Source organism: Diabrotica undecimpunctata, chromosome 4 (genome assembly GCF_040954645.1).
Source record: "Diabrotica undecimpunctata isolate CICGRU chromosome 4, icDiaUnde3, whole genome shotgun sequence".
NCBI classification, from domain to species: domain Eukaryota; kingdom Metazoa; phylum Arthropoda; class Insecta; order Coleoptera; family Chrysomelidae; genus Diabrotica; species Diabrotica undecimpunctata.
The window spans coordinates 130,393,485-130,411,429 of NC_092806.1; the positions used below are offsets into that span (position 1 = coordinate 130,393,485).

The 17,945-nt window shown below is 33.4% G+C and overlaps 1 protein-coding gene across 1 annotated transcript in view; it reads right to left on the reverse strand.

Moving 5' to 3' along the window:
• The window catches only part of LOC140438399 (putative inorganic phosphate cotransporter), a 36,120-nt gene extending 30,778 nt beyond the window's left edge, over positions 1-5,342 (reverse strand). Inside the window, exon 1 of the mRNA XM_072528080.1 lies at positions 5,184-5,342. Coding sequence (XP_072384181.1) covers positions 5,184-5,199 — 16 coding nt within the window. The 5' untranslated portion in view covers positions 5,200-5,342. The remainder of the gene's footprint in view (positions 1-5,183) is intronic.
• Positions 5,343-17,945: the final 12,603 nt, after the last annotated feature.

A 17,945-nucleotide genomic window follows, 5' to 3' on the forward strand; every position in this document is an offset into this window, starting at 1 on the left:
AATATATTTCTATATGTTTCTATTTAGCGGTTTCTTTAATGACACCCCTCTTTCAACAGAAGGTATATCACAAAGCTATTTGTTGGCATCAAAAGTTACTTAGCTCCATATAAGAGTTCCGAAACTGAGACTCCAAAACTACCTAACAAAACAAAAAGAAGGTGTATCCAGTGCGGTAGAAAAAAAATAGAGCAACTACAATAAAGTTCCAAAGATGCAGTAAACTATCATGTAAAGAGCATGTGATCAACACACACATTTGCTTAGAATGCCATTATTATGATAATTTTTCGACTGTTCTAACAACCATTCAAATATCGTCATTTTGTGTCATGTGGAACAATTTTACCCAATCATGTCAACATTAGACTGATAATTGCATTCAGTGTAATTTCCAATCCCTATGACAACACGACCGAGTTTGACAACTTCATTCAAATAAATTTCAAAATGTCACGTTTCGGCAATGAGAATGTTCAAAGTAAAAATTACTGGTCATGGCAATCAGAATTCTATAAAACCATACTTGAATCTCGATCAAGAACACCACAACAAGATTATAAATATTATGCGTGGTAATAGATCTTCTATAGTAGAGAACAGCAACGAATCTAATGTTAACTTAAATTTTAATAATTGTACTTTCACTAACTGTACTTTTAATAAATAAATGTTTCGTTATGATTTTTTTTTCGAAAAATTATCCGCCGAATATCCCTCGGACATTGATGAATGCCTATAATTTCATAACAAATTTCTCAAGGTCGTTGCTTGGTAACAGCACTCAGCCTTCGGCTTCGTGCTGTTACCAAGGAACGAGCTTTCGATTGTCATGAAATTATCTAGTCTGTTATTAATGTCCTAGGGATATTACTACTGATAATTTTTTGACTGTTCTAACAACCATTAAAATTTCGTCATTTTATGTCATGTGGAACAGTTTCACTAAATCATGTCAACAATAGACTGATAATTGCATTCAGTGCAATTTTCAATCCCTATGACAACACGATCGAGTTTGACAACTTCATCCAAATAAATTTTAAAATGTCACGTTTCGGCAATGAGAATGTTCAAAGTAAAAATTACTGGCCATGGCAATCAGAATTCTATAAAACCATACTTGAATCTCGATCAAGAACACCACAACAAGATTATAAATATTATGCGTGGTAATAGATCTTCTATAGTAGAGAACAGCAACGAATCAAATGTTAACTTAAATTTTAATAATTGTACTTTCACTAACTGTACTTTTAATAAATAAATGTTTCGTTATCTTGAGTTATGATTTTTTTTTTGAAAAATTATTCGCCGAATATCCCTCGGACATTGATGAATGCCTCATAATTGTATGACAAATTTCTCAAGCTCGTTGCTTGGTAACAGCACTCAGCCTTCGGCTTCGTGCTGTTACCAAGGAACGAGCTTTCGATTGTCATGAAATTATCTCGTCTGTTATCAATGTCCTAGGGATATAACTACTGAAAATCAAACAGAAAGTGCTTAAAATGAATTTCCTCTTTGTATCTTTTTATGTTCATCTAAGAATTCTTTTTAATTTTTGTATTTTATTCTTTATTAGGTATATTTTTTACATAAAATATGTATTTATTTATTCCTATGTGTTTTTTCTTCTTTCATTATTTGTTGGCTCACATCCTTGTGCATCTGCCAGTTCATTTGGTACTCCTATGTATTTAAGAAATGTAGAGTGTTAACTTAAATACCTCCATATTTTTGTCTGGCGTACAAAGTAACCCAAGCGACCATTTGTGTAAAAAATATTCTAGCGACCACTTAATTTAACAAATGTCTATGTTAAGAATATTCATGAGGAATTACGTTAAAAGTAATTACTATTTAAATGGGAATAAGCCACAATTAAAGGTTAAAGTAAGTTTATTGACGTTTAAATTTCCACTTCGGAAATCGTTCTCAAAATACAAACATTAGTAAATTAAACAATGTTTGTTTTTTGTTACTTGGTAGAAAAATCTTCTAATAATTTAATTTTATCTAACTCATTTAAATTGATAATTCAGACATACATTATACGTTTTAAAGTAGACTACTTTAAAATGATATTGCCAATATTATTGAGTTGCGTTCCTGGGACGACTTTATTACTTGTAAGATAGTTCATTCGATTACATGAAATCAACTTTAACTTAAGAATATCCGTCAGAAAAAATCATAGCATGTAATTTGTCTTTAAAAAGACCATCACATGCCATGATGACAGTAAAATTCTCCTGTTAGTGATTCGATAGTAAATTGTGAGGGAAAAACCAGAAAAAAACCTCTATCCCGACATGGCAAGTCTTTGGTATGTATGGCAAGTATCCTCGATATGTTACTGACTTACTAATACTGGTATTTTCCTTTTAATAACTTCCTCTTTAATATAGGTAACCAGATCTTACTACATTCTGCCGAGGAATTTGTGACACAATTGGTCTCATTAAGCATAATTAGAGCTGCTTCTTTGATTTTTCTCTTTTTACCATCCGTTTCTTTTATGACTATCCTTGAATTATTCTATTGAACCCTATGATCCTTATCCGATGCGTGTTTAGATATTTGAGATCTATCATATTATCTATTTTTAATATAAGATTGACGTTCATTTATTCTAAAATTTAGTGGCCTTGATGTTTCACTTAAATAAAATTGATTGCATTCACAAGGTATTTTATAAATACAGTTATTTGTCTTTTCTTGTTTGTTGTTAGGTTTGGTTTTAGACAAAATATATCTCAATGTGTTTGTTGGTTTGAATGTTGTTGAAATGTTGAATTTAATTCCTATCCTTTTAAGTTTTTCTGATAATCCTATTATGTATGGTATTGTTATTTTTCTCATATTATTCCTTGTGTATGCTGTAGCTTCTATTCGGTCGATTGTTGAAAATTGCTTATTTATAAACGATAAAGGATAATAATTTTTTAATAAAACAGATGTTAACAATTTTCGCTCTATCGTATAAGAATTTAATGATTCCGTTTTTAATACTAATGTTATGATTTAATTTGAAGTTTAAATATCTGTTGGTGTGTGTTGGTATTCTATACACCTGAGTCTCATATCCAGTATCGTTCTTACAGTTTAAAACATCCAGGAAAGGTAGTGTGTTATTATATTCCTTTTTTATGGTAAATGTTATTATCTCTTCTTTATCGTTATCATTCAGGAATGTGTCCAATAACTCTGATCCTTGAGGCCATACTGAGAATAAGTTATGTACATATCTCCACCATACTGTGGGTTTTAAATTTTGTTTAGAAATAGTATTTGTTTTAAAATCTTCCATAAATATATCGGTTAATATTGGAAATAAACTAGAGCTCATTGCTAGACTAAAATTTTGTTTATAGAATTCATTATTTAGTTGAAAATATGTATTGTCAGTACATAATGTTAATAACTCCATTAAAGCTGATATGTTTAGTCCTGTTCTAGTTGCCAATGTATCAACACTCTCTAATTTTGTCTTGACTATATTTAAAGTCCTATCTAATGGCACATTCGTAAATAAACTATTTATGTTAAAACTTACGTCAAAATATTATTTGAATTAAATTCAATATTTGATAATTTATTTAAAAAATGTTGTGTATTTTTTATAAATGTGTCATTTTTATTTGCAAGTGGTTGTATAATATTTAATAAAAATTTTGATAGTTCACTACAGGAAGAATTCATGGTACTACATGGTATATTCGTTTTATGAACTTTCGGTACTCCATAAAAATGAGGGGTCTTACTGTAACGAGGTGTAATTAATCTACTTTGATAACTTGTTAAACAATCTTGAAACTTGAATAAAGTTCTATATATTCTGTTTTCCAAAGGCTTTATTATATCCTTTGTTAATTTTGTATAAGGTCTGTTTATTATTAGATCTTTAATTTTGTTTTCATATTGAATTTTATCCATTATCACAGTTGCATTTCCCTTGTCCGCTGGAAGGATGATTATGGAGTCGTCATTTTTTAAAGTTCTTATAGCCTTTAGTTCCTCTTTGCTTTTGTTTTGTTCAATTTTAATAGACTTTTCCAATTCAAGTTTACATAATACTCTGTATTCTTCCGTTTCATGGGTTGGTAAACATTGGGATATTTTCTCCACGTTAAAAGGACATCAAAACAGAAATAAATAAATTAAACCAATTAAAAACAAATCAAGAGTCGTTAAACATAGATAAGAAAAATGAATACAAAAACAAGATGGATAAACATTGTTAGAACAGGATAAGGTCACTTAGAAATCTGGGTTTATTATGATGGTGGTAATGCAACTTACAGATACAGATATTAACAAATCGCATAACAGAAGTCAGCAACAGATACGGACTAGCTCTTAACATAAAGAAAACCAAATTTATGACAATTAGTGAAAAACCAATACTAAACGCTCAACTTACAATCAACCAACAGAATATCGAAAGAGTCGAGCAATATACATATCTAGGCACCAATTTAAATAGCCAATGGGACCACTCAACAGAAATTAAACAGCGAATAATAAAAGCAAAAGCAGCATTCGTTAGAATGAGAACCATTTTCAACAGTCGAGACATATCATTAAAAACAAAATGCCGTCTATTGAACTGCTACATATTCACAGTTCTGCTCTACGGAATGGAAGCATGGACACTGACTGTTGCATCTATGAATCGGCTCGAAGCTTTCGAAATGTGGTGTTATAGGCGCATCTTACGTATATCCTGGGTTGACAGAGTTACTAATGTGGAGGTCCTGCGTAGAATGGGGAAAGAATGTGAAATTCTCATGACCGTCAAAACTAAAAAGTTGGAATATCTAGGACATATAATGAGAAATCAAGAACGTTACGGCCTTTTCCAGCTGATTCTCCAAGGGAAAGTAAAGGGTAAGAGAGAACCGGGAAGAAGACGCATTTCCTGGCTTCAAAATTTACGAAAGTGGTATAACACGACTACCACTGAACTGTTCCGCGCTGCAATAAATAAAGTAAAGATACCCGTGATGATCGCCAACATCCGGAACGAATAGGCACTTTAAGAAGAAGAATACAACTTAAGTAATATTATAATAATAATAAAAAGACGTATAGCGTACGCAATAATGAATTAATTTGCTTTTTAGGAATCAAAAATCATGTAGAGACACAAATACTTTAAAAAGTGTTCATTTACTTACATATTTTATTAGTCATTTTGATTCTTGTAGTTCAGTTTTGATCACTAACTAATTTCTTGAACTCTTTTACGTATTGAAATGTAAGGTTTAATCTCAGTTTATCTGCAATGTTTTGTAGTACAAAAACGACTGAATTTATTATTACCTAACTTTTTATTATATTTTTAGGGAGATGAGTATTGATATGATATTGTATACTAATTATTATCGGTAAAAAATATACTTAACAATTGTAGTTTTTCTGATTTGATAAGCTAGTCCCTAAGTGGTGTAGATGTAATCTACTTGCAAGTTTATTATTGTCTTACTGCTAATACAGATAATTGGAAGTATATACTTCTCATTAATTCTTTTATAAATAATGAATTAAAGGAAATATATATTCCAAGAGCTAATTAATATTAATTAAATATTAAATTTTGGAAGTTTATTTATCGAGTAAAATTTAAAGGCTTTTGCTGTTTAATAAATAAAGCTCGGATTATAGGCAAATTGCCTTTTTTGCCTATTTTGCCTCTTATAATTTTTTTTTGCACTTTTTGCCTTTTTTCGTAAATGCCGCCTATTTGTGCCTTTTTTAAAATTTCATGGTAGCTACTACCCATGATATTATTCTATTACTAAACCATAAAATATCAATGGTTTGTTTATCTCTCCTGGTCTGGTTTGTATTATTTCTCTAGGAGATGGAGCATTTTGTAAACCATGCGGCAAATCGGTAAGTTTTATTTTTTCTCTTTTTTTCTCGTCCCACAACATAACTAAATTCTAAAGCGGTTTTAGAATTCTAATTATTTTTTTTTTAAATTCTCAGATTTCAAGTAGAAAAAAGTACTTTATTGACCAGCATTGTGGAACCCCACTTCAAAAACGTAATTTGGAAAAACTAAATTCCTCTAAGTTAGCCCAAATATCTCTGCGGGATAGTTTAAGCAGTTCAAAAAAAAAGGAGGAAGACGCATTTAAATTTGATTTATGCCAGATGATGATTGCATCCAACATTCCTCTATATAAAGTTAATAACCCTAGTTTTAAATGCTTTTTCGAAAAATATCTTAATAAATCCTTACCGGACGAGAGTATGACTGTTGAGAAAACATACTGTGGAAAAACGTTATGTTTAATGTATTTCAAAAATTAAGCGGGAGTTAGAGGGCAATTTTTTGTATATTATCGTGGATGAACAGACAGATGTATGCGGCAGGTATATAGCTAATTTAATGATTGGAATTTTGAACGAAAACTTTGCGAGAAAACCTTATTTAGTTGCCGTTAAAGAATTGGAAAAACAAACAATTTAACAATAAGTCGATTTATACAAGATAGTTTAACAAACCTCTTTTTACCCAACGCTATACCAGTGAATAAAATAGTTTTAATGCTTTCAGATGCTTCGGCATATATGTTAAAAGCTGCTGTTAATTTAAAGAATTTTTATCCTAATTTAATCCATTGCACTTGTGTAGCCCACGGGGTAAATAGAATTGCTGAAGAAATAAGAAATCTGTTTCCGTTGGTAAATAATTTTATAAATTTTATGAAAAAAGTTTTTGTAAAGGCTCCGTTGAGGGTGCAAATATATAAAGAAAGACTTCCCGGTGTCCCTTTGCCACCTAAACCAGTAATTACAAGGTGGGGAACCTGGCTCGAAGCAGTTTTTTTTTACTTTGAACACTGCAATGAAATAGAATTAGTTATGTCAGAATTTGATGATGATATTTCCGAAGCCATTCGAGAAGCAAAAAAAATATTAAAAAATCCCAAATTGAAACAGGAACTCGCTTATATCAATGACAATTATAAATTAATAGTTACCACAATTACCTTATTAGCAAAACAAGAGATAAATTTATGTGAGTCAGTAAAATTAATAGATAATTTAAAGACGAAAATTAAATCGGCACCTGGAAGTAACGGTCAATTAATTTAAATAAAAAATGAAATATGTTTTCGACAAGAATGAAGGTTTTTCGTTCTTATCTAATGTTGCTAAAGTTTTGAATGGGACATTTTCCGAGGAATTTCAAATTATGCCAGATTTATTATCCGCTCTGAAATATGCTCCAATTACATCTGTCGATGTCGAACGTTCGTTTTTAATGTACAAATTAATTTTAAGTGATCGAAGACATAGTTTTAAGACCGAAAATATTGAAAAACATTTAGTTGTTTCTATTAATGATAAAATTTTAAGTGGTTACAATGTTTAATTATTAATTTACAGTTATTTAGTTACTAGTTTATTTATACTAATGTTATGATTATGATGTGTAAATATACCTGCCTTAAGTTAATATTACGTTAATTCACTTTGTACAATAAATAATAAGTTATATTCCTTTATTGCCTATATTTTGCCTAAAAGTTAATATTCCTGCCTTTTTTAATAAAAATCTTTGCCTATATAGGCGCCTTTTTCTTCAATTTTTGTTGCCTATAAATCCGAGCTTTATTAATAAAGTACCTTAACGTTGCTTATGACTGGTTATGCCATTTAGTGCTGCTGGTTTCAAATGCGGCGACGAGAATTTCTCGGAATAATAGGAGAATAACACCATTACAATATTATTACTTATATAAAGATTATTTTAACTTTAAAACCATTATCCAATTTTAGCATACGGCTCAGGCTCACACTCCCTTTTTTTATTTGTTTTAAAAATACAATCTGTTACATACAAACAAGTAACACTAAGTATTTTTGTTGAACCAACATTATGTTAGCAAGAATCTTAGTCCAATGATTATTAACTCCTAGTGAGTTTATTCCTAATAACTAAAACTAAGTCTAGACACCTATTTTTTAAATTGTAAGTCACGAAGAGTTCTAATGTTTAATTTTTTAGGTATGTGGAGTTGTCCAATAAATTTACTGCTAACTCGTTGAAGTGTTTTTCCAATCATTTAACCCTTGACTGCATAATTTTTTATTTTTCGTTTGCAGACTGGATTTTCGTTATTTTTACGAAAAAAACAAACAAACAAAATTCTGAAAAACTATTTTTTTTTATTTTGGAAAAGTATAAGTGTTGTTTGAACAAAATTATGCAAATAAGGATATACTTAAAACAATATTTAGGAAAAATGAAAATTTTTAAAACAGTGCTTCGTTTTAGTGAAGCATAGTTCTACACCACACTTTTCGCACAACACATGTATATAGCCATTGCAATGTGAAAATTTGCACCTTATTTACTTTTCGGACCATACAGGCCAATGGTGAATTCCATCCATTCGAACATCCTTTACTGGCATAACCTGTACTAGGCCTTTTCTCTTCTTTATTTGCAGCGCCTTCTCAGTTTCACTTGCTGAAGATCTTCCCCTTTTGCAACGGTGAATCGCTCTCCTGTCCTGCATAATTCTTCTGCCAGTTGTGTTCTAAACTAAGCGTGTATGACTTTGGGCTTCACGCAAGTTCCATATTCAGCTGAATTCTTGTAAAGAATGCAACTGTTAGCAACGGCTAGATCTAGTAGATGGTAAAATATTCTACAATATCATTTTTTACTCCTTAGAACAATTCTATTCTGTCATATATTGCTGTCCATCCAATCAACACCGCCCATAAGACGGTTATATTCTTGTACAAGATATGGACAACTTACTTCTTTTGTTCTATTTTTTTTTTCTTGCCATTTTAGGAACTTCGCCAGCGAAAGTCCGTGTCTTACCTACTTGTTATCTTTTCACACTAAGTTACTTATTTACACACCATTTTAAGTACCAACAAACCTGCACTCGTTGTGTTGTTCCTTCCTCGTTGTTCCCATTTTTCATAGTCTTTTCATTCGGAAGCTTACAATTTGGAATCCTATTCCTTCTTACGGTTTCTTAACTGTAAATACCTTGTTTGGAAAGATATAATTAAAATATATTCCTAGGAATAATTATATCTAATCTCGCCATAACATTTGCAGTTGCTCCGAGGTCAGGTTCAAAAGCAGGTCTCGTTTTTTGATCATTCTCCTGTCCTGTATATAATTCTATATAATATACTAATTTTATAAACTCTATCGTAGTTTGGATTGTCACGGGATAAGGCATTCTCGTTATTATTGAAATGTAAAAATTGTCTGATTTTTTCGTACCTGTTGACTGACATAGCACTTTTTGTTCTCAAAGCCAATTTCTTCTCACCAATATGCAGGTGTATTGGACAAATGAACAAGGGACATATATATTGTAATTCCAATAAACTGCTTTATATTACTTCGTGTAATATTTAATGGTTTGTTGGGATTCTGCTGCATGGCATATACATTTGACCCCTCCACAATTTTGTCTATAAGGCTATCTGTAAAGAATAAATTAAAATATTCATAGGGACTTTCTAGTTGTAGAATATGATTTGGAAGACTCTGATTTCTTCTAAATTGCTGTTGCTGTTCGGATAAGTTCAAATTTTTTTTCTTCTGGTACATTTGATCTGGTATTTTTGATCACAAATTGATTGTAAAATAAATATACCTTTGCCCTTGGAGTAAACTACAGTTTCTGGAAGGTTCTCCTCTACAGTGCTATTAACTATATTAGTGTCTACAACATTCTCATCCATTTCATTCACTGGTTCAGAATCCTCATTATCAGACTTATCATATGTACCAACTTGAGAAATCTGGATTGACAATATCATCATCATCATCATCATCATCATCAAACCCATCTCCGCTATCCCAAAACCTATCTAATATATCGGCAAGTTCCTTGTCAGTCAGCAGTCTTTTATCTTTTCAACTCATGATGTTTTACCTAAATGATAAAATTTACTAGATATATATGATGTTGTTTGTAAACAACAACAACAAAAACCATCATTATGAGAAAAATATGCGCAGTATTGTATACCACAAGAAATCATGCATCTTACTTCCCATATTAATAACACGTAAAATATATTTACTCAAATTACTTTGGTAAAACTAACAAAAACAATCTGAAGCACGTGTCAGTGTCTGATCGTGTACACTACCTAACTAAAAAGGCACAATACTGGTAACCAACAACATCTATGATTGTTTAGTCTATTTACGCTGATTAATACTGCATTGTTAGTGAACAACGTCGTTAACAACGTGTTAGTCAACAACGCAAGTCATGCACAAACTGATTCATCTTTATCTGCTATTAAAATAAATGTTTATTTTTAGTATGTTGTTTTTAAACAACATGATGCAGTGGAGGTTTAGAATATGTATCACTGGTTTTAACGATCATTTGTTTCACCGTTTCGATCTTTAAGTCCCTGTAAATGTTTGAATTTGGAATAAACCTGTGATGGCACGAAGAACCTTAGATTGAACTCGCTCTAGTATTGCTATGGTTCTATCTGCAGTTCCCCACAGTTTGATTCCGTATGTCCAGATGAGCCGGATGATTGCTTTATACACTAATATTTTGTTATTATACATAATGATAAGGTGGATTTACGGCCGAGTAACCAATACTGTTTTTGAATTTTATTCCTAATTGCTTTCTATTCATCCAGATGTGTGTCATCCATGTTAGCCTATTGTCAAGCTGTAATCTAAGATATTTCACAATATAATTTTGCTTCGTTTATCTTTATCTTCCATTTTTTAGTCCATTTTTCAATTTAATGTATAGTTTGTTGTAATATTTTATCTGCTTCCATGGGATATGGAGTTTTAACCAAAATTGCAGTGACATCTGCGTGTATAGAAGTTGAAATATTGCTTTTCTTCGGTTTGAATAGTAATTCTGGATGTCAGACCGTGTCAAATGCTTGACTAACATCCAGGATATTCGCACTGCAAAAGCTCATTTCCTGGAAGGCTGATTGTATCTCTTCTGCCACCCCATGTACTTCTTCAGTTGTGCCGTGTTTTAAGCGAAATCCGATTTCATAATTAGGTATAATATTGTTGTTATGTATATCAATAAATAGTCAGTCTACTTGTAATTTTTTCTGCGACTTTGGACATAACTGGTAATAAGCTAATGGGTCGGTAAGATGTAATCTTATGTGAAGGTTTTCCTGGTTTTGGAATCGTAATGATTTCTAACTTTCATTATGAAGGAAAGTAGCCTGTTCTTAATATCGAGTTTATGATTTGTGTTAGACTTACTATTTCTTTTCTGAGTAAATTATTTAATATGTTGGCCGTTATCAGATCATGTCCAGGCGACTTCTTTTATTGAGGTTTTTTATTAGACTTTTTATTCCACTAGGAGTTCGTTAGTGCGATTTTTTAGGTCTATTTTTTTATTTGAGTGGATGGTTCATTTGATTAGGACTGTCTAGATATTCATTAATGTCGTCATCTTCATTTGCCCTGTTGTTAGCGGCTGAAATATCTTTTCAAAGTGTTTTGCGAAAGCGGCTACTTTTTAATAATCTGCCTTTAACCATTTTAAACCTTCTGTTCTAGAAGTAGGTGGAATTTGGTTATGTGGCCGCTTCAGCTTATTTGTGGCCTTCTATAATGAGTAATCATTATCTGGGGTAGGTGTCAGGTTTTCTAGGTAATGTTAGAAATTGGCGTTATTATGTTGTTTTAGTAGTCCTTTTATTTCTCCACACATTCTGTTCAATTTTGTTGTCTTAAGGAGAACGAGTTTGATGCCATTTTTTACGAAGTTTTCGTTTTTTTAATATTTTTGCTCTTATTATTGTTGGACAATCCTTATCGAACCGTTTTCGTTAAAATATATTTTTAGTGGATTCCCATGCAGCTTCATATATTTGTTTGGTTAATGCTTCGATTCTTATTTCTATTTCTTGTGGTTATTTTGGTGCGATTTTTAGATCAATTTTTTCTTGTAGGATTTCTTTAAAAATATTCCGGTCTCTTGTTTTATTAGTTAGTCTTGGAGGTTGGAGGTGAATATTTTTCTGATGGACTTATCATTATTTCTGCAATGATTGGTGAATGATCTGAAGATGATTCATCATTAGATTGTATGTGCAATTATTCTTTTGGTATTCCTTTATAGATAAAAAAGTCAAGTAGATCGGGCAGTCTATTTTGATCGGTTGGTCAGTAAGTTGGTTTGAAGGTTGGGAGATATTTTAGTTGCATTTCTTTCACAACATAGTATAGGACTCAACCTCTTCCCGGGGGGATAATCTTGAGCCCCAGCTTTTGTGTTTCGAATTGTAGTCGCTACCCACTAAGAACCTGGGACTTAATGATTTTCAAATCCATTCTCTTTAGGTTGATAATTTGGCGGACAATAAACTACTAAAGTGCCTAGTGGGCCAAAATTGTCTTCTATGTAAATTGAAGCAACTTGCAGGAATTTTTTTTTCGATTTTCAGTAGTTTGTGATGTTTTAGACTATTCCTAATTATTATCGCTGCTCCGCCTCTGGAGTTTCTTTCTACGCAGTAGACCTTACATGAAGTGATTTTAAATTGTGCACTGGCGAATAAGTGCGGCTCAGATACTAATAGAATGTGGGGCGGCCATTCAAGGTGTATTGTTTATTTGAAATGATTTCACATTTTTATTTGGGTATCTTCTAGCTAGTATCTCTAGAAAAGCCTGGCATTTCTTATAATTGGATGGATGGTACATATAAGGTACATTTTGCTGGTTTTCCAAGTTTGTTATTTTAAAGATGTCTTTGTTGTTTTTATTACGTTTCAGATCGATAAAAAATAGATTATTGGGTTGCTTGTTTTCCCTGTTATGAACATTCATGATTTTTTAACTGTATGTGATTCGTCTGCAAGTGTTTTTTGGATATCCTGAATTGAAGTAGTGTACTGGATATTTCTTAAAATGACCCTAAAAGATTTCACATTAGGGACTACAAAAGTGTGGAACACTATCTTATTTTGTTCAAACGTTTTTTGAGAACTTTATACTGGTCACTTGTTACTTAAATTTTCAGTTTGTCTTCATGTAAGTATACTTATTGATGGATTGAAATACGTATTGCGCTTTATTTGTTACACTGTGTAGTATAAAAGGTAGAATTGTCGTATGGTCGGAGCATCCTCCGAGGTATTCGGTGCTTCTGAATGCATCTCGACCGCCGCTCGGAAGGTGGAGCGAAGGTTTTTCGCCTTCCTTGTGGAATTAGCGTTCTCTTGTTCCACACTCGGCAAGAAGCTCACGGGTGGCTCTGTAGTCACCAAGGGCCCACCAGCAATGCAGAATACCTTATGCAGTTCGAATGTTTCTTACGTGAATAATAGTTTTTATCTTACATGTACAATATATTTGATATTCTGATCACGGTGTATACCTTGGATCTCATAGAGATGCCGGCCCTTCACGCTTCAACGTGTGGTCAAGTACGCACTCCACGAGGTGTATAGGAACAAATGCAGGGTGTTGACTGTTCGTTGACCTTTGACTCCATACCGCCATCTCTCGTGAAGACAACCTCAAACCTACAAAGTCCCGTAAGGACTTTGGTTATTTCCGTCGAAAGAGTTTAGCGACGACGTGCTACCTTATCTCGGCCACCGAGTGAGGAGTAATTCTAAGTCCACCCGGGGCTTTTATTTAGTCCTAACCGTCGGTGGGCCAGTGGAACGCTGTCTCACTTCGGCACGATCCGAAATAGCTACTAGACACGCTATATTTCCCTATTTCGAGGATCAATCCCTATCCGGACAGAGAGCGTTCTCTCCGAGCTGTTAGTTGCTTTCGTGAGGTAATTATAAGTTCGATTATCTGACTTCTCTTCACCTCGACAAAAGATGGACTAACAGTTCATAACACCGGTTCCTATACCTTTTCGTTGGTTTAAATAATGCGTAGCCGACACGGCTTCATACTTATTCACACACTAAAAAGGTGTTCGGGCTCTTCTTCAAGTGAAGTCTTCTTGATTGACAATGTGTTCACTTTTGGTTAATAATAAAAGAGAAAGAGTTTAAAAGGCACTCGGCCAACAAGGCCTAGTTGGGGTCAAGATGTGGACCGACTTGATCCCGATCGGAAGATGCGCTGCCTTTTTATGCATTTCTTGTTTGCAACTCCGCAACGATCTTCCGTCGGAAGGCCAATAACAACAATCGACAATCTTTGCTCTGATTGGTCATTCTGTCAACAGAATTTTTACGCTGATCTTATTAGTTTTGTTTAAAGGTGCTTGCTGCAAGTTTTCTTCTTCACCTACATTACCTAGTGGACTATATTTGTTGCTTATGATTGGAGTTGTTTTGTTATTTTTTGTCATGTTACATTTGCGCTTTTATGTGGACTGTATCTCTTCCTTTTACTCAACAGTTTGGAATTCATTTTCTGTCAGTATTTCATCCTACTCGCTTGTACTCGTATATCCATTATCTTCCATTCTCTTTATAGTTGTGTTTCTTTGTTAAAAGTAACTATTTGGTTTTGATACTAGCTAAGTTTGTTTTATGCTTTGTGGATCATCTAACATAGGGGTGATTTTTTAATTTAGTGGTGTCATTTGTTGACTATAGAGTTTTGCGGATACATCGTATATTGTTGGTACTGAGGTGCTAGAAACGACGTTTGCATTATGTGCTGTAGTGTTTAACATGTTTGTTCGTTGTGAATGTGTTGAATGAAAGAATTCTGTAATTGCTTGTTGTGTATAATTTTGCATATTTGGAATTACATTTTGGTACATCAAATTATTGAACGAGCCGCCACTACTATCCTGCATTATTGCTTACCTACTAATGTTAATTGATGGATAATCATAGGATTAAAATTAAATAAATATTTAAGTTAGTTAAGCTAATAATTCGTATAAAAAATAAATAAATACCTTTTTCAAGTACACTGATAAAACAGCTATCACAAAGCGATAAGTCTGTCCGCACCGGTTTTCGCAGTCAGATGCAGATAAACTTCTTTTTGTGTAGCATATGTTGTTGTTATTCTCGCACTTTAAATTTTCTCTAATATTCTGTATACAAGCACAGACTATTTTAATGAGCTTTATTTTAATTTAAAAACAGTTTAAAAACATTATTTGAAATATTTCGTTGGGTCAAAAGTACAACATTATCGATCAATTTTTTTTTTCATTTTTTGGGCACACTTTTATAATAATTAACATTTATGTATAATTAGAGGACCGGATGGATAAAGAACTATGAAAATAAGGCAAGGAATAACCATATTATGTCATAAAAAACCGACAAAGAGAACAATACCAACAAAATATTAAAAATTTCAATGGTAACATGCGCACTTACTTTTTTTTAAATTATAAACAATAACAAAAACCAGAATTCGCATTGGCATCAAGCGGTAATTTATGGCACTTCAAAAGTTTTTATTAAAATGAAAATTTACACCGTTGAAATATTTTTAAAATCTAGTCTTCTGTCTGTTTTACTAGCAGAACGGTCAACAACACGTTTATTAAAGTCTTCAATGTTGTTAAGAAACACTTTTTCAAGCAAGCCATTTGATTAACCCAGTCTGAGAGACTTGCATACCCCTTAGAATAATATTCGGGTGTTATAATTCATTAAATGCGTCTTTTTCTTTCATTGAGTTGCTTAAAAAAGTTTTTTTCTTCTTCAACATAGAGAAGCATCTTGCAGATTCGAATGTTGACATAGGTGTAGTCACTAAAACTTTCAGCAGCTTAACAGTTTCTTGGAAAGTAGATATGATTTCTTCCTTTAAAAGTAATGATAAAAAAGCGGCTTTAGAAATAGTTTGCAGTTCTTCTCTTTCATATAGTAATTTTTTTTCTAGAAATGGATATACGTCTGGAAAGTTTTTTGATATTCGTTCAAATGCTCTTTCACAAATAATGCGGTAGCTACAAGATCTCCTGTAAAAGTAAATCGAGCCCTAATCTGTGTAAAATAGAATCACAAACTGCCACTACTTCTACTTTTTAACAGATATATCGGACAACGTCGCCTTTTTTGATGACTAGATTCATCGGTTTCTACTAGCTCCGAATCTAGTTGGCCAATCACTGTATCCATTTCATCACGAATTTTTTGCATTGTCTTTTTAAATGTTTGCAGATCCTGTTTAGCCTTAATGGAGATTTAATCATCTGCAGTTGCTTAAAAATTATTTCTACATGTGGCATGATTTTATGAACAACTATTAACCAAAATATAAAATCTTTATTCTGTAACTTAAATTTATATCCACCGGCTTGCTCATTGTTATCAATTTAATACTTTTGTCATTATCTAAAATATCCATGATTTGTATAAGCTACTTTCGGTGTTTATAATTGTATTGACTCCACGTGATCAAAAGTTCCATCTAGTTTGTGATGATCGTGGTAATCGGTTATGACTATATCATTCAATACCTTTGTTCTTTGAGGTGACGTAGTAAAAAAAGAACAAATCCCAGTTAAATGGACGAAAAAAATTCGAACAAATGCATTAATTGAAGTCGCACTGGTCATTATAAAATTCATCTGATGTGAATAGCAATGTACATAGTTTGCAAATAGATATTTACCTTTAATTATTTTTTGTACCCCAATTAAACCTCTAGTCATTACTGACGCTCCTTCATAACTTTGCTCTATTAACTTATTTGTAGAATGTAGAAAATGGGGCGGCCAATAGAGCCTGATACACTGCGACCTTTGCAGATCTATTGTGTTTCCCCCTTATTTTAAAGCACTTCATCTAGCTTGGTCCTCTTAATGAGACTCAACAGCCTTGATAGTGGCCTTTTCATGTAGCCTGGTGCTTCCGGTTTTTCCTCTCCGAGTTCTAGAAACCGCATTCGTGCGAGACCTTCGCAATGGCACAGAACGTGTAGAGCGGTTTCCTCTTCTTCCAGACAGAAACGACAGGTGTCCTCTTCTGTCAGGCCTATGAGACTCAGGTGTCTATTGAGTCTACAGTGCCCAGTGAGCAGACCCACTATCATTCTGACAGTCCTGCGTCTGTGCGAAAGTAAGTCTGCTGTAAATTTAGCCGAATGTCCTTTGATGAACTGTTTGGCCTGCCTCTGTCCTGGTGAGTTGTTCCACCACTCAAGAGACTTCTGTTGCACCCATTTGTGTATGGCTACCCTTTTTATCGTATTTGCGATTCCAAAGAAGGGTTCCGGACCAACCAGTGGTGTAGATGCGCCTTCTCGGGCCAATTCATCGGCCTTCTCGTTGCCACGATGACCCTTATGTCCCGGCACCCAGGCAAGTGTCAACCTGTTTTGACTTCCCACCTGAGAGAGGACATCCAAACAGTTCCATACCAGCCATGAATCGACCTGTACCGAACTGAGAGCCTTTAGAGCCGCTTGACTATCCGAATAGATAACGATGGAGTCGTTATCTACATTTCGGCCGATTAGTTCCATAGCGCACCTGTGTATAGCAGCTAATTCGGCTTGAAATACGGTCGCGTATGTTCCTAGACATACCCGGACTTCCGTCCTTGGTTTTATGCCATATATTCCAGCCCCCGTACCTGTATCCGTTTTGGAGCCGTCCGTATACCATATTGAGTTTGCTGTTAGCGGAGGACCAGTTTCCCAGTCCTCTCTTTTTGGTATTATAATTTGAAAATTTTTGTTAAAACTATACTTCGTAACCATTCGGTCTACAGGCATTCCTAGAACGGGGTCTGCCTTTATGTCCTGGTATAGCCTTAAGTTATCAGCTCCCTGCATCATACTTATTGAAGCTTGGCCTTGGATCAACCGATGTACTGTTGATCTAGCTTCACTCTGTATGTATATATGCAGAGGTGGTAGGTTTAGCAGAACTTCTAGCGCGTCCGTTGGGGCTGTTCTCATGGCTCCTGTAACACTCAAGCATGCAAGCCTTTGTGTGCTACTGAGCAATCGAATCGCCCCGGACTGTTGCGTT